The sequence below is a fragment of the Marmota monax genome, unplaced genomic scaffold (assembly GCF_021218885.2).
Source record: "Marmota monax isolate L192 unplaced genomic scaffold, Marmota_monax_Labrador192_F-V1.1 WCK01_AAM20220418_F8-fsc00102, whole genome shotgun sequence".
Lineage (NCBI taxonomy): Eukaryota > Metazoa > Chordata > Mammalia > Rodentia > Sciuridae > Marmota > Marmota monax.
In genome coordinates, this window is record NW_026692494.1 from 1,634,064 (window position 1) to 1,654,616 (window position 20,553).

The following is a 20,553-nucleotide window of genomic DNA, read 5'->3' on the forward strand; positions in this document are numbered from 1 at the left end:
GGCTGGGGAGCGGCTCAGGGTAGATGCTGGCCCAACAGGAGGCAGCCCCAGGCTCCACCAGCACTGGAAAAGAAAAGAAAACACCAAATAGAAAAACCAGCATTAGAGGCAGCCATGGGGCTCAATGAGGAAGTGGAGTTTTGGGAAAGACCCGTGAAAGAGATGATCCCCCAGAAAACTGAATGATTTTTTTTTAAATTTATTTTTTAGTTTTTGGTGGACACAACATCTTTATTTTATTTTTATGTGGTGCTGAGGATCGAACCCAGCGCCCCGTGCATGCCAGGCGAGTGTTACTGCTTGAGCCACATCCCCAGCCCCTGAATGATTTTAAAACACACAGAAAGTAAACAAGATTAGGAACAAACAAAAGGAGATATGGTCAAAGGATAGACCTAGAGAGTAAAATGAGAATTCTACACACCACTCCGGGAAGCAGGATGAGAAAACCCAGAGGAAACGGATGATTCCTGAGAAAAAGCACATCCTTCTCACTTATCCTGATGAATGACCACAGAAGAGCAAAATGTGCTGCTGGTGCATGCCTGTCCTGCAGGAGGCTCACAAGATCAAGGCCAGCCTCAGCCACTTATTGAGGCTCTAAGCAACTTAGCAAGACCCCAACTCAAAAAAATGAAAAAGACTCCGGGGTGTGGCTCCGTGGCAGAGCATCCCTGGTTTTAATCCCCAGTACCAAGACCAATCAAAATCATAGAAGAAATTAACCAGAAGGTTAAAGAATCACAATGAAAAAGCTTTTCTACATTTAGAAATATCTGACTTGCTTAAACTATTCCATAGGAAGATTGCAGAAAACTCCCCCAATTAATTCATGATTTTGATTTATAAATTTGATTTCATGACTTCAATTCCAAAACTTGATAATACAGGACAGACAAGTACAGATCTATATCACTTGAGGATATAGATAGAAGCTGGGCTCAATGGCTCACAACTGTCATCCCAGCTACTCAGGAGGCTGAAGCAGGAGCCTTGCAAGTTCCAGGTCAGCCCGGGGAAATCAGTGAGATGCTGTCACAAAATAAAGATGATTTTGGGGGGATTTAGCTCAGCAGCAGAGCATTTGCCTAGCATGCAGAAGGCACTGATTTCAGTCCTTGGCCCAGAAAAAATGAAAAAACAAATAAATAAAAATAAAAAGGGCTGAAGATGTAGCTACTAGTGGTAGAGTATCCCTAAAAAAAATTACAGAAAATTTTATTTAAAAAGTCTAAATATTAGCAAAGAGTAACTCACAAGATGCCAAAAGAAAAACTGGACATAGCTTTATTTTCAGATTTCCAGATCAATCCATGGAAAAGCCTTCTATCAAATTAAAATAGGAAAACACCATGATCCTACTCATCTGTACTACAGAGAGAGCATTTGATAGAATCCAGCATCCGTTTCTAATCAAAGCAAGGGCTGGGGGTGTAGCTCAATGGCAAAGTGCTTCTCTAGACCCCAGCTAGGTCTGATCCCTAAAACTCCAAACATAAATAAGTAGATAAATAAATAAGCATGTATGTTCAACTCCAGGGCTGCAAATACCATAGCACACTGTTTGCCAATTCCAGAGAAAGAACAGGAAAGACTCGACAGAGAGGGTTTGGACCTTTTATTACTCACCCGCCCCTCAGAGGCGGCAGGCTGGGGTGCTATGGAAGGCTGCATTATGCCTATAAGCAGCGCCAATATTTGAGGCAGACCGTGGGCTCGCTGTGCAGGTGGGGTGCTTCAGGTAGGTTTTTTTTTTTTTTAAATCTTTATTTTATTTTTCTGTGGTGCTGAGGATTGAACCCAGTGCCTCACGCAGGCTAGGCGAGCGCTCTACCACGGAGCCCCAGCCCAGCCCACTTCGGATGTGTTTTGAGTGCATCTTCTACTTTACAGCCAATGTGACTCGGCTTTGATCCTTTGATTGGTGACAGGGGAAGTGGCCAGCTCCCCCTCTCCACTGCCATGTTGTCACCATCTTTAGAGTCCTCGTTACCTCACTGCAAGGTTTCCCAGGCTCTGACCAGTGCTTGCTGCAACAAATGCTAGATAAATAAATAACACTTAAAATAAATATGTAACTAAAAGGGAAGTGGGGTTTAAAAAGAGGAGAAGTTGCTTAAACACAATTAAAAACAATTTCCCTAAAGATAACAATGAATATTACACAAAATCGGTAAAAAAAAAAAAAAAGACCCACAGGCCAAGTTTTACTATCACTATCCAACTTTGTCTTGGAGAGTTTAACTGATGCAGTAGGACAAAAGAGCACTAAGACATTAGAAAAGAAGAGATGGCGACTTACTTTTTGCTGATTGTAGAGAACTCAAGAAATACTGTATCAAAAAATTACGTTTCTTAGGGGCTGGGGTTGTGGCTCAGCGGTGGCTTATTGGTAGAGTGCTCACCTAGCACACTCGAGGCCCTGGGTTCGATCCTCAGCACCACATATAAATAAATAAAGTAAAGGTATTGACAACTACAACTAAAAGATAAATATTTAAAAAATCACATTTCTCTATTCTAGGAATAAAGAATTAGAAATGGAAATGAGGAAATATTCCATTCACAAATGACAAGATATGAGCTGTCTGTGAATTAATTTAATGAAACAGGCACAAATAATATATAAGCAAAGTTATAAAAAAAAGTTCATTGAAAGGGTTGAAGCAAGATCTGACACTCTGAAAAGACATGCCATTTCTTGGAAGGAGTGACACTGATATCATTGATAAAATATGAACTCTCCACATCTTAATGGAATACAGCTAGTGCAATTGCATTCGGCATCATGATGGGAAAGGAATAACTTTTCTTGAATTGGAGAAAAAGTGTGTGGAGGTAACTGACACAAATGTACAGAAGAATGGGGGTGAACCAATGGACGAGTTATTAAAATGGAATGAAGAATCAGGTAAATAGCAAATGAACAGAAATGTAAGAGCACATCTCAGCACAGATGTGAATCTACATGTGAAAAAAGGTGACATGGTAGTCCCTTGTCTGTAACCGAATCCCACAGACAGGGTAATTTATAAAGAACAGAGGTTTGCTTCGTTCACTGTTCTGGAGGCTGGGAAGTTCAAGAGCATCTGGTAAGGTCCTTCCTGCTGCATCACCAGATGGCAGAGGGTGTCCCATGGTGAGAAAGGGCAAGTGTGACAGAGAGAGCCAGCGTGACTTTCATGAACCACTTCCATGACAATCCACTAATCCATGAACAGAGTGATCTGCTCATGAGGGCAGAGCCCACCACCTCCAAGGTCCCACCTCTCAAATACCATTCACAGAGGACTTTGGGGAGTAAGTTACCAAATCATAAAGTTGGGGGACACATTGAAGCCTAGCAGGTAGTATTTTAATTCCCAGGGAATAAGATGTATCAATCAGGTTCAGGCCATTATAATAAAGTTTTCTTGCACAATGTCTTTGGGGTCTGGTGTACGCAGCACTTAGATCTGGGTTTGGGCTGGCCTCTTCTGAAAGACTCAAGGATCATCTGCATGCTGTAGCCTCCTGTGGGCAGTGCAGCGCTGAGGACAGTCCATGCTAAAACCCGAGTGCCCTCTAGTGACAACCCAACGAACTCCACCCTTCCTGGCAAACTAACTCCTCAAACTTAATATGACTGTGTGGCTCTCTCCCTAGAACCCTCCATTGCTCCCTGCTGCCTCCAGGTCACATCCATGCTCCTGGTTTCAAGGTCCTGCTCAATCTGAGTCCTTCTCAGCCCTTCCTGAACACTTGCCACTCCTTTCCCCCAGCCACTCCTGACCTGCCCACCATCACTCATTCCTTCAGTGAGCGTTTACTGAGTGCTGGGGGCTGTGTCTGGAGCTGCCCTGGATGCAGATGCCTGTAAGTCCTGGAGCACTGGGCTTCTGAACAATTATTGCATGGCAGTAACTTGGCGTTAGGAGTGGGCGTCACCCGCTGGGATTGAGCTACACTCGCCTGTTCCTTTGTAATCCTACCCCTTTGCCCTTTTTGGGGATAGAATGTTCCAATGAAACTCCCCTTGTGTGTCCCCTAAGAATAAAGAACTCTGGTGGCTCTCTTTCCACAAACCCTCTAGGTTGGAGAGCCATCACGGATTTTGAAAGGGAACTTCTGTGTATTTGCGTGCTTTGTGGTTTTTTGAAGTTACGGGAAGAGTCCGATTTTGTGAACCCAGCATTAGGTCTCCAGCAAGGACAGATGGCGATGGGGATGTCCTGGCACATGCACGTCTCCTGACTGGGTCACGCTTGCACTTCTGGGTTTGACAATTTGCACTTGACCCACTTTATCCTTGCACTCCGTCTTCTTGTCTGACCCTGAACCTCTTACCTTCCGTGCAGGATCGTTGGGGGAACTCTGTGCAATAATGAATGTAAAGTACCTGGCACACAGTAAGTGCTTTATAAATGTTGATCCCACTTATAACATCCTTGAGGCTTGGGGCAGGACAGGAAGCTTCAAGTGGAGCCCCCACCCCCAGGAAGGGGACCACACACACGGAAAGAGTCTGGGGGGGCCCTGGAGCCCCTGATCCGTGGGTGCAGACAACAGGGCTTGAAATGGATGCTGGGGTCCTCCCTCCTCCAAGCAGGACTAGCCATGCCCAGCTCATGGTCCCAGTGTTTGCAGGACCCACCCCTGCGGGGACCCCTCCCCCTGCCGCACTAAAGCCCTCCGAGGCTCCCAGTTCCGTGGCGTAGCCCCCGAAAGGTGCATCCAAGAGTCCTTGACCATCTCTAGGACCCGCTGGCCCTGGGAGGGGCTAGATGTCAAAGAATCAGACACAGAAAATTAAAAGGATGAAGCCCCGCGGGGAGAAGATGGCTATCCATGACCCGAGGAACGCCAGAGGCCACCAGAAGCTACAGGAGAGGCCTGGAGCAGGTCCCCGGTCCCAGTCCTCAGCGGAACCGACCCTGCTGACCTCGATTTCAGACTGACTCCCAGCCTCCAAAACAGTGATACGACACCACATTTCTGTGGCTCTGAGCCGCCCAGTTCATGGAGCTTTGTTAACGGCTTCCCCAAGAAGCTCATGAAAAGCTTTCTGGAGGGCAGTTTTATAACAATCTCATAGATCATTAGTGAATCAAAATGCAGCCCTGACTCACACCCCGCTGCACGGATACCCACGGTGTGTCCGCCCCTCCACCCATCGGTGGCCTCGGGAGCTGCCACCTTTGGTAGCAGTGAGTCATGCTGCTGTGGACACCTGTGTGCAGGTATCTTGTTTGGAGCCCTTCCAGGTGCACGTGCCCAGGTCGGAACGGCTGGATTGTAGGGTAGCTCTAGGCTGAACTTTTCGAGGAACCCTGATGCTGTTTACCACAGCAAACTGCACCATCTTCACCCTCAGCCGCAATGCAGGAGGGACCGGCTTCCGCACGAGTTCACCACACTCGCTGTTTTCCACTTTACTGACAATGGCATCCTGGTGGGTGTGAGGAACATCTCCTGGGGGCCAAGCCTCCTGACTTTCACCCTGCAGGATGGCTTCCCCTTGTCTTCTCGTGGCTACAGAAGCAAAGAGCCTCCTAAAACTGCCTCTGAATCCTCCAATCCTGACCTTCTGCATGTGGCAGGTGCAGGTCCCTCCCCGGGTGGGACGTCTGAGTTTCAGGACTCCTGTTTGTCTTCAGATCAGGGGATGTGCCTCTCCTTGTCTCCTCTGCTCCCTTTTCTCTCTCTAGAATGTTCAGATTTCCTCTTTGCTTGGGGTTTCCTGCCTCTGACGTCAAGTGTCTTTGTGGCCAACGACTCTCCAACCTCTCCTTCTGCCCAGCATGGCCACGTGTACCAGTCACCTTCGCATTACTGTAAGGAAATACCTGAAGTGGTCAACTTAATAGAGAGAAATGGTTTATCAGCTCACAGTTCTGGAGTTCAAGTCCAAGATGGGGCGACCCCCATTTGTTTGGGTCTGTGGTGGGGTGCTGATGGCAATGGTGAGAGTGAGTAGTCACATGTCTAACCAAGAACAGAGAGTGGCTGAGAGACCTGGGTCTCACAGTCCCTTCTAAGGACATGCCCCCAATTATTTACGGGCCTCCCATTAGGCCCCACCTCCTAACAGTACATAGCACCTTCATGGAGACCTGACCTTTACCTATGGACCCTGGGGGATGCTGCCCATATTTGAAAACATGACACTCAGTGAAAGAAACCAGATTAGAAGGTCACATTCTGCACACCTTCATTTATAGGAGCATCCAGGGTAGGCAAACCCACAGAGACAGAATCTAGGTTAGTGGCTGTCAGGGATAGAGAGATGGCTGGGGACAGACTGCTGATCTGCACGGTTTCCTTTTGGGGTGATAAAAACCTCTTGGAACTAGGTAGAGGAAGTGTGTAAAGAAGACTGTGATTGTATTCAGGGTCCTTGAAAGGGAAACTTGTATGTTATGTGAGTTTTACCTCAATAAAAGGAAATAGGAAGTAAAAATAATCGCCGATTGAATTTGCAAATAAAATAATTTCTTTCACAAAGAGGAAAAAAAGGAAAGTGCAGAATGATGTACAAAGGTACTTATGTTTCCGAGGGCCTTGCACACGTGAGGCAAGCACTGCACCGCCGTGCTGTGCCCCTGCGCTGATTTCATAAACACAACCCACGTGCATGTGTGTATCAGGCATCGACAAGCTGCTCCCACCCTCCTCTGCCCTGAGGCCTGTGTCGGCCGGGATGGGGAGAACCAGGCCCCGGGAAGCATCCTGGTTCATTTTCTGCTGCTGTAACTGAATACTTCTCATAAGCGGACTGAGCTCCTGATTCCAGATCCCGGAAAGGGAGGCAGCAGGTGCCCGCTGTGGGTGGGGCCTCTTTCAGCATCCTCAGGTGTGGAGGGACAGCAAGCTGCTGGCGCCAGCTCCCTCCCTCTTCCTATGAAGCCTCTCATGCAGCCAGCACAGTGGCCTGCGCCCGTGGCCCCAGGTACTCAGGAGGCTGAGGCAGGAGGATGACTTGAGCCCAGGGGTTCAAGGTCAGCCTGGGCAACAAATGGAGACCCTACCTTTAAAAAAAAAAGCCACCAATTCCATCTTGGGGGGATGCACCCCCAGGGACCTCATCTAATCCTCATCTCCCCAAGGCCCTGCCTCCAAACACCATTAACAGGGATTTGAGGAGTAAGTTTCCAGTAATTGAGTTTCGAGGGACACATGCGAATCGTAGCGGGGAAAGAGTTCAGCTCTGTGGCCTGCGTCCAGATCGCCTGTGCTCTTTCCTGGCCGGGGGACCCGGTGAGTGCCCTGGTGGCTCTGCGCCTCGGCTTCCCCATCTGTGTGGTGAGAGGACAGCAGAGCCGTCCTGGGGTCCTTGTGAGGGTCCAGTGAGCAGGCAGGGAGCGGTCCACCAATAGGGTGGGGAGGGGAAGCTCCCAGGGCCACCCTCTCTCCCTGGCCCTCCCCGTCCAGCCTGGCCTCCTCCTCAGGGCCTCCCCTGGGTCTCCAGTCCCCCAGCCTCATTCCCAGGCAGCCGGCCAAACTCAGGCCATGTGCTCAAACCTCCCTTCCACCAGCTGCTTCCTGAGCTCAGACAAAGAAGGCTCTGTCCCCAGGCCACCCCGCCTGGGAGGCGCGGTCACCCCACACACCATAGACTGCAGCCATCTACCTCCCTTCCTGCCATGTCTCCTTGTCCAGGCCCAGGTTGCCCCCGTCCCTGAGCCTGGACGCTGGGGAGACGCTCTCTGGGCACCGGCAGTGGAGTTGGCAAGAGGGGCTCTGGGACAGCACAGAAAAGAAAGGAGCAGGATGAGGGCTGGGGTGGGACGGGAATGACTGAGTGACCTGAACAGGATGACAGTGTGTGTGGGGGGGAGGACTCATGGTGACATTAATGGTGTGACAATGTGACAGCAACAGGTGACAAAGCAATGCTGGGAACTGGAACAATGGGGAGACAGTTTGACAGCAACAGGTGACATTGTAATTAAAAAAAACAACCACCAAGAGTTGGTGTCATGAGTAGAGGGGCCATCTTATGGTGACAAAGGACAATGTGTATGACAGTGCCAGGTGACAGCAGGCATGCAGTAGAGTGAGAGGGCAGCGGGAGCTGTAGGGCTGACTTGAGAGGGAGTCAAGGGCCTGGGCATCACACAGTGGGTGGGCCCGTGCCAACTCCAGCCATCGGGGGACCCTGAGTCTCAGAAATTGGCAGAGCCCACGATGGTATTCCAAGGCACCATCTTCTCAGCTCCCTTTGCAACAAGAAGGTGACACATGCCCCACACAGGACAGCAGATGCCTCAGTCCCCTACAGAAGCAGGCGTCAGAGGCCCTGTGGCCCTTGGGCTCCACTTTGCTGAGCTGCTACTGGTTCCCAGACTCCAGGGTCTTCCAGCAGCCCAGGAGGCTAGAGCCGGAGGCCACAGGCTGTGTCTCTGTGAGGCCAGAGCTGTGGAGGCTGCTGGCTGCCAATTTCCCAGCCTCCAAGGGGCTTCTACAGTGACTCGGAGCCCTTTCTGCTGGGACTGGTCAGTACCAATGTCCAGCGCTCTGGATGAGGTGCCACTGACCATTCACAGTTGACAACGTAAGGGAAGAAGTAGAGGTGGCAGAGATGTCACGCACGTTACAGGTAGTGAAGCAACCGGAAAACAGCCAGCGTTACGATGACAGGTGACATTGAGAGAGATGTCTGGGAATGAGAATTTGCTGGTAGTGTCACTTTGATGGAGAGAGTGTGTGATGCGCTTTATCTTTGTCACAGTCCTGGGGTGTCTGTTTAGATCTTGGATGTCCCTTTGTGAAGATGTGTCACGTGAGAACCCCGTTAGTATGATCAAATGGATATGGGCAGCAATGTAACAGACCAGAGTGGACAGCATCCCACGGGCAGAACCACTGGGAGAGACAAGGTGGACAGGAGTGGGGGGGCTAATGACAGCAAGCTGCCGCCCAAAGCTGCTGCCCTCTCTTCCAGAGAGCCCTGGGAGGCTTCCAGACCCCTCCTCCAGAAGGGCCTCCTCTGGGCTTCGTCACTGCTGCCTTGGCCATGCTGTGGCCCTGGTGGGACTGTCCCCTCCCACCTTCTGCACAGGCTGGGCTGCTCCTAAAGCACCTGGCACCTGACCCACTTGTTGGCTCAAGAACTGGCCAAGGTGGACCTTGGCAAAGGGCCCTGGGAAGGGGTGTCTGCAGTGTCCCAAGCAGCTTGCCCTGTCCCCAGTAACCCCTGGCCCTCCCGCCCTGGAACCCCACAGCTCTGTCACAGCCAAGCCATTGGGATCCTGGGGTTCCCTCCTGAGCCTACGCTCCCTAGGTCCCACCATCCCACTTGACCTTCTTTAGAGGCCTCAGGGACCCTGCTCCCTTGGCCTGAATGACCTCAACTTGTCCCCCAGTTCTGCCCTGGGGTCCCCACAGTGCAGCCTTGGTGGCAGATGCCTCTCCTGTGAGACTGCTAGGACTCCCCTGAGAGGTGGCTAGAGCCTCCTGGGGGCTCTGGAGTGCTCCTGGCCCCTTCTCAGCCCAGTGGTCCCCTGTGGTCCCCAAAGCTCCAGCTCACTCAGTCCTGGCCTGTTCCTCATTCTCTTCCTCCAGGCCTTTGCCGGGCTGTGTCCTCCCCGCCCCCCACTTCCCTCCTCTTTTCCCATTCCCTCCCTTCTGCGGAGCCTCCTAGGTTTTCATGGGCTCCTTCTCCACTCCCTCTCCCTCTAATTTGGGCGTGTGGCGCCGGGGTCTGGGGAATCCCAGCTGGGTTGTGCCATGCTGGACAGCACCAGGGAAGTCTGTAGGACTGGGGGTCGTCTCCCTCCGCCCCAGCGCTCTCCCCAAACCTCTTTACCAAGACCCTCCACATGTCCATCCCTGTGGCCTATTTCCCAGGGACCCACTTTTCTCCCCTGAAAGGAGGCAGCTCATAAGAGCCCCCAGATCCCTTGGGATCAGTCTAGCAAAGATGACGGACCCAAAGAGATCAGGTTTGGATTCCAGACCCACCACCCAGTCGTTTTGTGAGGCTGCACAAGCCGCTCCATTCTATGTGCCTTAGTTTACTCCTCCGTAAAGTGGGAATTATATACCAGTATCTCCCTCACAGGCTTTTCTGGTGATTAAATAAGATGTGTATGAAATTCTTAGCACCAAGTCCGACAAGCTGCGAGTCTCACACCCAATAAACGCTAGCTCAAGTTGTTACATGCTATTTATATATAACGGTTCTAGAAGTTCTGGGATGGAGGCATGTTCAGCACTGGAGCTTTGGGACTTCCACAGGGTAAACTAACAATCTGCAATAGTGAGGGGATTTTTGAACTGGTTTTTGCCAGTTGCATAGGAGTTTGCGGGATGGAGAAACAGCTGCAGGTTCAACAGCCTCTGCCACTGGTGGGGTGTCTGTTCCCGAAGGTAGGAAAATGGTGGGGAAATTTAGAAATTTCCACTTAGCGTGTGGATTCCAGACAGGGAGCCAAAATGCTGAAGTTTGGTCTCTTTGGCAGGTGGAGAAAAGGAAGTTCAGAGAGATTTGAAAGTCTCGCTGTTGGGCTGGGGTTGTGGCTCAGTGGCAGAGAGCTTGCCCTTCCCATGTGAGGCACTGGGTTCCGTCCTCAGCACCAAAAATAAATAATAAAAACCAATAATAATAAAGTGTATTTTAAAAAAAAGAAGAAGAAAAAGTCTCTCTCTTTCCAATTCTTCACTTCTGAGAATTTCTGGGAATCAGATGAAAAAATGTGGACCTTCTTCTCAGGAACGCGTCCCATCTTGGCTCAGCGTCCTGCCGGTTTTCTCGGGGCCTCGGGATCTGTCTCAGTAGGAATCTGGACTCCAGGTGCCAGGTGAGGTTCCCTCGTCATCCTTGGAATTCTCCTTGCCCGAGGGAGGGGGAGGCAATGTGGGAGGGCCTCCCAGGTAAGGCCCGGACCTCCCCGTCCTGGCTGTCGCCCAGCCGCCCCAAGTCAGAGCCCCACCTCCGGGCCACCTCCAACTCAGTCGCTAACCCCAAACGCGGCCCCCGCCCCCCCCCCCCCCAGCGCAGCCCCAGCTCCCCAGCTCCCCGGAGTTCCATCCGGAGCCCCAGGCCCTCCCCCGCGGCAGCCTCTCTCCCCGCCCAGGATCGGAGCCCCCCGCCCCCGCCCCGGGAGCTGCGAGGTGCAAACGCGCCCTCCCCCAAACTCCTCCCGCCCCCAACTCTGGGCCGGGAGCGCGGCGGGCTCGGCCTCTCGGTTTCGCCTTCCTGCCCCGGGCCCCCAGCGCTGCGGGAGCCGGCCCTGCAGAGCCCAGCCCCGCGCGTCCGCCCGCGGTGCAGCCTCCACGCGCGCCGCCCGGCAGGTAAGGGAGGGAGCGGGGCCAGCGCCGGGCGACACCCTGGACGCGGGGGCGGGGGCGGGCGAGCGGGGCGGGGGAGGGGAGCGGGCGCGGGAGGGGGGAGGGGATTCCTTTGTCTGCGGCGGGCAGCCCCGGGCCCAGCCCCCTCCCCTCTCCGCCTTCCCTTCGGCGCCGGGGTGGGTGGCGGGGACCCGGCGCCCGGCGGGAGGGGCTCGGTCCCCGATCCGCAGGTGAAGGCGGAGTCGGGCTCGGTGGTGGCCGGGGACCGTGCATCCTCGGCCCTGCCGGGTGGAGATCGCGGCCGGCGGACTCCGGGGGCGCCCTCGCTCCTCCAGGGCCGAGCCCGGGACTCTGCGCCCCGCGGCCTCGCAGCTCCGCGTCCGCGCCGCGTGCGCCGTCCAGGCTCATTCATTTGCCCAACTCCGGGGCGCGGCTCTCGGATGCAGGGAGGGTAGGGGGTCGTGTCGGGCCAGGCTGGAGACCCCCAGCCAGAGGGAGCGAGGGCCCGCAGTCCCAGGGGCTGCCTGGAGAAGGCGTCCTCGGAGCCACAACTGGCCCGGCCAACTTGGAAGTCAGAAAGGGCGCCCCTCCCCGTCCGGCCTGTCCTCCAAAGTTGACAAGAGTTGGCGCCATCTGGTCCGATTTTTACGGGACCCCAAGGCCCAGAGAGGGGGACCCTCAAACCCACCCAGCTCTCCCAGCCCGTTCCCTCCCCGCCCCCCAGGCCAATTCCTCTCCCAGATTTGGAAAGTAGAACCTTGGAAGGGGCCCGGAGTTCCACCTGGTCTGGCTTCTCACCTCCCGGTACTGTATTTCCCTCTCCAAACCTTTGACTGGCCATCTTCACCGGCCATGGTCCATGTCCCCATGTTCTTCGTGAACAAGCAAAGAGCCAGACACTTTGGGGCGGGGAGAACCCGGGTCCTTTTTCCCTCCCTCTGCTCAGCTGCAGCTCGGGCTCTGCCACCCATTCCCTGTCTCCTTCTGGGACCCTCACTGGCTCCATCTAACACCATGTCTCCCCTTGTTGCTCCTGCTCAAAGCTTCTCAAAGGCTCTTCGTCTCCCCTGACATAAGTAGAAGCTCCATTACATAGCTGTACCCACTCCTGCAACACCTGGCCCCACCTGGCCCCCTCTCCCCTGCCTTCCTCCTCCACACATACCCTGCCTCTGCTTTGCTGTGCTCCTTCTACCCCAGGACCTTTGTCCTGGCTAATTCCATCTGAGGCATCACATCTCTTCCAAGAAGGCTGCCCTGATGGTTTGCCTGCTCCCAAGTCAGGGCTGGATGTATCCCCTGGCTCCCTAAGGAGCCACATGGTCTCCCAGGGCTGCCCCATCCCAGCAACCTCCCCAACCATTCCCAGTTCTGTGCAGTGCCCCTCTGCCAGGGTGTTCCCTGGGGCTGACTCTACTTCCTCTCCGCAGCCTCCAAGGGACACATCATGACTGGGGAGAACCTGCATTTAGCAAGGAGAGATGCTGGAGCTCTCACCATGGCCTGGGGACCCCGAGCTCAGCTCCTGCTGGCCTGGGTGGTCCTGTCATGCATGGTGGGTGGCCATGGCCACTGGGATGGGGCCATGGAGCCTGCAGGTCCTGGGCGTGTGCGGAGACGAGGCAGCCCCGGCATCTTGCAGGGGTACGTGGAACCTAGGATGCAGACAGACCCTTGGGTGTGGGCAGGGCTGTCCTGGAGGACTGCCCAGGGGACAGGGTAAGACTTATCAGCCTTGCTGTACTCTCCCTGAAGGCCAAATGTGTGTGGCTCACGCCTTCACCCCTACTGCTGCCCTGGCTGGAGGACGCTGCCTGGTGGGAGCCAGTGTGTCGTGCGTGAGTGCTGGAAATGGGGGTGACACAGGGGTGTTGGGGCATCTGTCCTACCTGCCTTCTGCCAGCAAGCCCAGCCCTGTTCTCGAGTGACCCTGGGGGGGCTCTGGTGAATGGCAGGAATGGTGCCTGCCTCCTGGGTCCCCGAGCTCATTTCCTTTGCCCCACAGTCTCCCCTCCCTGTCTCTTCTTCTCTGTCCCTATGCCTAAGTCTGGGTCCCTTTCTTGGTCTCTCTGTCTGTCTCTGCTACCCCCCACCCCCCGGATCTCTCTTTCTCTCTGGAATCTGAGTCCCCTCCCAGGAGACGCCAAGGCCCAGCCCCTCCACCCTCCGCCCTGTGCTCAGTACTTCTGGCTCAGGGATCTCTCCCAATGGTTCCAGTGGAACCCCAGAGCTACAGCTGGGGTCACACCACCTGCCCAACTCAGACCAAGACTTGGGGGACATCCCATGTGGATGCTGAGCTGGATGACAGGCAATATCCGCCCAGTGCTCCGGCTGGCCTGGGGACCCATGGAGCAGGGCTGGCGCAGGATCCACCCTGGCCTTGACCGCCTCACTCTGCCCTTCCAGCCGTCTGCAGGCACGCCTGCGGTGAGGGCTTCTGCTCCCAGCCCAACCTGTGTACCTGTGCCGATGGGACGCTGGCCCCCAGCTGCGGGGTGAGCCGAGGTGAGAGGGAAGCGGGCTTCTGTGGGAGGAGAAGGGCCAGGCTTCTGGGTGCCACGAGGAGCCCTGGCTGGCTTTGCCGAAGGCTGGACTGGGCTGGGCTGCCTGGCCTGGCCATCTTCCTTGGGCAGCTTCACCTCACGTCTGTCCCTCCTGGACCCTAGGGCCAGGGTGCAGTGTGAACTGCATGAACGGGGGCAGCTGCCAGGGAGAGTCCTGTCTGTGCCAAAGAGGCTACACGGGCACTGTGTGCGGACAGCGTGAGTACCCCCAGGACTGGTTCCCAGAGGGTGGGTCCTGCAGCTTCTGCCCACTGCCCACACGTCCCTCATGGAGGACCAGGGATTGGAGGGCCACAGCCTTATCATTCGATCTGGGTCAGATGGTGGGGATTCCTGGGTGCAGACAGTCTTGCTGGGGCCCCAGCTCCCTCTGCGGGCTGGGGGACCTCTCGTCTCTCTCTCCTCTCCTTCCACAGCCGTCTGTGCCCGGGGCTGCTATAATGGCGGCCGCTGCATTGGTCCCAACCACTGCGCCTGTGTGTACGGCTTCATGGGGCCTCAGTGTGAGAGAGGTACCAAGGGGACCCAGGGGAGGAAAGGGTGTTTCCTGGCAGTGGCTGAGATATGGCCTGGCCCTGAGAGGGTCCAGCTGGCCTGAGTCCTGCTGCAGGGGCAGTCTGAGGACATTTCTTTCATTTGCTCATCCGTTTTCCAAAACATCTGTTATTCCCTGGCTGTGTGCGAGGCCCCGTGTTGGAGCCTAAGCAACATGTCGGTCTGAGGGACAGGAGGACGCAGCCCAGTTACAGAAAATTCTGAGGAGGGGTCAGTGCCACGATGAGGGGACTGTGAAGGGCAGAGAAATCATGGGGTCCAGGGAAGGGGGTCGGGGAGGGCTTCCTAGGGGAAGGGGGCCCCCTCAGTTGGACCTCAGAGGATCTGTAGGAGTTCATGAGATAAATAATCCCCCCTTGGCTGAACCCTGGCTCATGAAACAAACCCACGTGGGGTCACCTAAATTAAGAGGGTGGAAGCAGTACTGTCTCGATGTCTTGGGGAAGGCTGGATGGGGGTTGGATGGAGTGAACCGTGAACCCCAGGTCTGGTCTGACAGCTGGGGAGAGGGTGGGCAGCAGGGGCCAGGGCAGGGGGAGACAGAGCCATCACTGTGCCCTCTGAGGAATTGCAGGGGTCAGTTGAGGTTCCCTGGGAAATGGGGAGGGGGGCAGCAGAGAGGGGGCCGCCTGGGCATTTCAGGGCAGACAGAGGTCAGGGAGCCCGAGGAGACGGAGAAGGGGAAAGAACAGGGGTGCGAGGCCCTGGGGGTGCTGGGCCGTGCAGAGGGCATCAGGGCACCCGGTGTGACCGGGGACCCCAGGAAGGTGAAGACCTCCAGGGGCCTGGGACTGACGCAGTCATGGGAGGGAGCAGGGACCCTCCCATCTGTGACAGAGGCTGGGTGGAGAGAGTATAGTGATGAATCAGAAGCTGCAGGGGCTTGGGGGTGACCTGGATTCCAGGGGGGGAGAGGAGAGGCCAGGGGTCGGCAGTGGACAGTGGACAGGGAGGGGCAGGTCTTGGGGACTCGGGCCCACAGGGGGTCTCTGAAGCCCCTTCTCCATAAGAGGCCGGGGTAGAGGGTGACTTTGGCTTCTTCTGGGAGGGGCTTCCTTGGTGGACTGCCAGCCTCTATATTGGAAACATCTGGAAGGTGGAGACAGGAAGTCACCTCAGTTGGCAGTTGGGGAAACGCTGCGGCTCCTCAGGGTGGGCCCTGGGATTCAGGGATGCAGCACTGGGGCAGATGGTGACTCCCTCCAAAATTTGGGAGACTTGGCAGGGCCAGGTATATGCTCAGGGTTGAGACCCTCCCCAGCGGGCTTCCATGGTCCCTGCTGGAAGGGGGGATGGGGTCCAGACAGACCTTGAGCTTTGTGGCTTGGAGGCTAGCTGAGGAGTCCTGAAGAGAAAGGATTTTGAAGGATGAGTGGATCATTAAGTAGGGAATGGAGAGAGAATGGAGGAGCAGAGGCTGGTGGGCAGGAAAAAGCCCAGTGTGTTGGTACAGAGGCTGGGACGGTAATGGGGAGGGACTTGGGTAAGTCTGAGGCCAGCTGCTTATATCCGTCTGCCCCACAGACTACCGGACAGGGCCCTGCTTTAGCCAAGTGGACCCTGAAGGGTGTCAGCGCCAGCCCACCAGCCTCGTGTGCACTAAGGCGCTCTGCTGTGCCACCGTGGGCCGTGCCTGGGGCCTTCCGTGTGAGCTCTGCCCCGCACAGCCGCACCCCTGCCGCCGCGGCTTCATCCCCAGTGTCCGCACCGGGGCTTGCCAGGGTGAGTGGGTGTCCTCGAGGGGGAACAGAAGCCCTGGGAGCCAGGGCCGGTTGGAGCCTGTGGCACCTCGGGTCCTCCTTCTGATGGCCTCTCGCTCCCTTCCTGGGTTTCTTCCTTGCAGATGTGGACGAGTGCCGGGCGGTGCCAGGCCTGTGCCAGGGGGGCAGCTGCATCAACACCGTGGGCTCCTTCGAGTGCCGCTGCCCAGCTGGACACCGGCTCAGCGACAGTGGCGCGAAGTGTGAAGGTGGAGCACGGCCTGGGACCTGCTCTTGCCCGGGCACCCGGGCTTCCCCCGGGGAAGGTGGAGGGCCTGGCTGGGGAGGCGCGCTGACCAGGTCTGTCTGCACAGATGTGGACGAGTGTCTCAGCGTCCCCGGCCTCTGCTCCAGGGGCGACTGCACCAACACCGTTGGCAGCTACGTGTGCTCCTGTCCCCGAGGTTTTATCGGCAGCCTGGATGGCACCCGCTGCCTGGGTGAGGCCCTCCAGATGGGGCTGAGGGGAGAGGGTGGGTGGGAGACAGGTCCCTTGCTCATCCCTCTGCCACGCTCTGGTCCTCAGCTCTTCCTGCCCTCGGGTCTCTGTGCCGGTTCCCATCCCCTGAGCTTCCTGGCTCCCTACCCATGAGCCTCTGGGCTCTGGGAGCCTCAGCTGGGGAGCCGTGGGCCCTCTGTGCTCTCCAGCACTCTGCTGCACTGACCCAACCCCATGGCCCTCTGCCCCTCAGACTCTCTGCCCTTCTGGATCCCTGCCCCTCCCCCACAGGCCTCCCCTGACCCTCTGGCTTTGATCCCTATGCCCCCCTCTGACCCTCTGCCTTTCATCTCTGTGTCCCTCCACCCTCTAGCCTTCATCTCTAGGCCTCCTGCTGACCCTCTAGCTTTGATCTCCATGCCCCCTGCCATCTAGCCTCCATCTCTGAACTCCCCACTGACCCTAAGCCTCATCACTATGCACCCCCCCACCCCCCCCCACTGTCCTCTAACTTTCAAATTTATGTCTGTTCCCTGCCCTCCCTCCCTCCCTCCCCATCCTGATGCCCCGCTGTCCACCTGCAGCTCTGTCCCCACACTCCATCCCTCTCCCACCTCGTCAGAAGCACCTCCTTTCCTTCCCCCACCCCATTTTGAAGATGGAGGATCAAGTTCAGAACAGAGACAGGACCACAGCCACTCCTCAGACCCCTAGCCAGGATGGGAGTCTCTGGCTTCGTGCCCCTCCATGCCCACCCTCCTGCACTCCCCACACCCCACCTGGCTGTTGGGGGCACCACCCGCTCTCCCTGCTTTCTAGAGGTGCTGGTTGTCAGGCCCTGGAAGTCGAGTGGGGTCCACGGGGTTAGCTGGGAATGTGAATGCTGGGGGGGGGGGGCGAGGTCCTGGTGTGGGGAGGGGTGGGCAGGGAAGGGGACTTGGCAGTTTCCCAGCATCACCCAGACCCCTCTGGCTGGGCCTATACCAGGCAGGGCGGGGATGTTATGTTTGGAGTGTGGCCAGGCTGCGGTGGACGACTCTTCAGGCCTCCACCTCTGGGGGTTATTGTGGCTGGCATGGAGAGGCGCCTGTGGGCACATCCCCTGGACCCTCCCCCAGCTCCTCAGGGCAGAGCCTGCATTTGAGCAAGTCTGGTTGCCTCAGAGCAGGGACTTTGCATTCCGTTTTGGGTTCTGAATACCAGCTGAGCTGCTCCCAGACTCTGAGACACTGGGTGACTGTATAACCTCTCTGTGCCTCAGTTTCCTCACCTATAAAATGGACTGGTAGTAGTCCCGACCTCATGGAGTTGTGGGGATTAAGTAAGGTAGGAGTTGTGATCTGCAGGTTCATAGAGGGCATTTGACACACACTCATCAAGACAGGGAGGGAGCTGGGGAAGCTGAGCAGGGCCATTCGGCAGGGACTGGTCACAGCCGGAGCAGCACCATCTCCAGCACCACATACAAACAAAGATGTTGTGTCCGCCGAAAACTAGAAATAAATATTTAAAAAAAAAAAAAAATTCTTACGCTGTCTCTTCCCTGTTTGAGAGGCAGCCTCCTGTTGGATCCCCTGGGGCTGGGAATCTGGTTTCCCATCCTTCTTTAGGTTTAGCAGCTGGGTGACCTTGAACGAGCTCTTGACCTCTCCTTGTCTGGGCAGGCCCAGCCCCCTTTTCGAGGCTGAGCTGTTGCTGAGCCCCTACACCCACACATGTGCCTGGGGGGCCCCAGGTGCACAGAGTGGGACTGGGGAGGTGGAAACATTCGCCACTTTTCCCAGCTTGGCCAGGGGTAGCTGCCAGCGGCCCGCCCAGCCGGTGGGAGGGTTTTCTCAACCATGGGCCACCAGCCAAGATTTGCAGGGTTTTAAACTAAAAATATGCTCTTTCAGCCAAAGCCTGAGAAATCTGACCCCCACACAGAGCCAGGGGGCCCGGCGGCCTGGTGGGAAGCGGATGAGTGTCCATGCTGGTCATCCCTAGGAAGCCTGTGCCTCGGTCTCCCCAGAGGCTGTGGCTGTCGACCCACCACCTTGCCCCTCTGGGACCCTTCTCAAAGTCGCAGCCTCCTGGGCTTCTCTGTAACACCCAAGGGCGGCCGGGGAGGACAGACAGGGCAGTCTCAGTGTGCCTGCCCGACGTCCCGCTGGGCAGCCCCTTCCGGTCAAGAGGTCGTCCTGGGTGTGGTTGGACCTGTATTGACAGCCAGCTTACTACCTGTGCCAGCTTTAGATGTTGGAACCCTCATCTGAATAAGGTCAAATGTCCCTCTTACTCTCCCTGAGAATGACAGCTGGCTGCTCCAGGGTCGGTCACAGGCAAGCAGCACTCCTGAGGTGCGGTGGGTGTTGGCACAGTCAGGGAGGTCCGTTCCACCCGTAGGTGGCATGGGCGCACCTGGGGTTGAACTCAGGTCTGGCGACCGGTGCTCCCCGCCCTTGCCCTGTGCTGATGGGCCCACCTCTGCCCCGTTGCAGACCTCCGGATGGGCGCCTGTTTCTCCGTACTAATCGGGGGCCTCTGTGCTGGAGACCTTGCCGGTCATTACACTCACCAGCAGTGCTGCTGTGACAAGGGCCGGTGCTGGGCCGCTGGCCCAGTCCCTGAGCTGTGTCCTCCGCGGGGCTCTGGTGAGTGAGAGCTTGAGATTCAGTTGGTGGCCCCTGGGCAGGGCTGAGCGCCTGATCTCAAACCCTGTTTCTTGCAGCTGAGTTCCAGCGACTCTGTGCTCAGGGGCTCCCACTGCTGCCTTCTCACCCGGGACCCTTCCCAGGCCTCTCGGGCTTCGGACCCAATGGTGTGGGTCCTGTTCCGGGGCCGGCACGACACGGGCCTCACAGCTCCGGTGGGCGTGGGGTCCCCAGTCTGGGCCCTGTTACCTCCAACAGTGGTAAGTCCTGGGACTTGGCGGGAGGGTTCCAAGACCAGGGGAGAGGCCCTGGACAAGGAGAGGGGGCTGCTCTCTGAGTCGGTCAGTGCTTTGGAGTGGCCTGGGTGGCAGGGATGAAAGGACAGTCAACCTCTGGATCTGGGAGTTTCTCAGCCTCAAATTCAACCAACCATGGGTAGAAAATATTTGGGGGGAAAAATCACATCTGTACTGAATAGGTACAGGTGTTTTTCTTTATATAGCACATGTGTTGTAAGATAACACGTCACCCAGAGATGAATGAAAGTCTGGGAGCCTGTTTGTAGGTTTAATGCAAATACTATGGCATTTTATGTAAGAGACTTGAGCATCTGTGGATTTTGGTGAATGTGGGGGTCCCTGGATCCAACCCTGAGATACAGAGGGTTGCCTGGACTGGCAGTGGTCTGGGAGTGGGGTCAGCTGGGGCGCTTGTCTTCAAGATCAGGCTTTGGACCCAGCCTGCGAGTCTTTCCTTTTCCTTCGGCCTGGGTTGGGGGTCTTGGCCCAGGGGGTGGGGTCTAGCCCTAGGGTGGGGATCTGAATCTAAGGTGTGACTCTGGGCTCAGGTGTGAGAGCTGGGACACGGGATGGGGTCAGGGCCAAGAGGCGAAGCCTGGAGACTCTGGCTGGGCCTCTGCCGGTGCAGGTACAGCCACTCTGAACCAAACCATTGACATCTGTCGGCACTTCACCAACCTGTGTCTCAACGGCCGCTGCCTGCCTACCCCTGCCAGCTACCACTGCGAATGCAACTTGGGCTACACCCAGGATGTGCGGGGCGAGTGTATTGGTGAGAGCAGACGGGCAGGGTGGGGTGGGCAGGGTGGCGTGCCCTGCCGGGCTGGAGCTCAGGGCCCTCTGTCTGCAGACGTGGACGAATGCTCAAGCAGCCCCTGCCACCGTGGTGACTGTGTCAACATCCCCGGCTCCTACCACTGCCGGTGCCACGAGGGTTTTCAGGCCACACTCACCAAGCAGGCGTGCGTGGGTACGCCCCATCCACCTGAGAGTGGGGGAGGGGAGGGGAGCCTGGCCGGGTGGGGCCCC

At 56.3% G+C, this 20,553-nt stretch overlaps 2 protein-coding genes across 2 annotated transcripts in view; one reads left to right on the top strand and one right to left on the bottom strand.

The window, feature by feature from the left end:
* Positions 1–17,690, bottom strand: part of Hnrnpm (heterogeneous nuclear ribonucleoprotein M) — a 230,330-nt gene extending 212,640 nt beyond the window's left edge. The window contains exon 1 of the mRNA XM_058579154.1: positions 17,685–17,690. The gene's annotated coding sequence lies outside the window, so the exon portion shown is untranslated. The remainder of the gene's footprint in view (positions 1–17,684) is intronic.
* Positions 12,716–20,553, top strand: part of Fbn3 (fibrillin 3) — a 61,792-nt gene continuing 53,954 nt past the window's right edge. The window contains exons 1-12 of the mRNA XM_046444206.1: positions 12,716–12,915; positions 13,027–13,109; positions 13,681–13,779; positions 13,941–14,036; positions 14,255–14,350; positions 15,918–16,115; positions 16,237–16,362; positions 16,468–16,593; positions 19,073–19,225; positions 19,303–19,485; positions 20,153–20,296; positions 20,375–20,494. Of these exons, the coding sequence (XP_046300162.1) occupies positions 12,719–12,915; positions 13,027–13,109; positions 13,681–13,779; positions 13,941–14,036; positions 14,255–14,350; positions 15,918–16,115; positions 16,237–16,362; positions 16,468–16,593; positions 19,073–19,225; positions 19,303–19,485; positions 20,153–20,296; positions 20,375–20,494 (1,621 nt within the window). The 5' untranslated portion in view covers positions 12,716–12,718. The remainder of the gene's footprint in view (positions 12,916–13,026; positions 13,110–13,680; positions 13,780–13,940; positions 14,037–14,254; positions 14,351–15,917; positions 16,116–16,236; positions 16,363–16,467; positions 16,594–19,072; positions 19,226–19,302; positions 19,486–20,152; positions 20,297–20,374; positions 20,495–20,553) is intronic.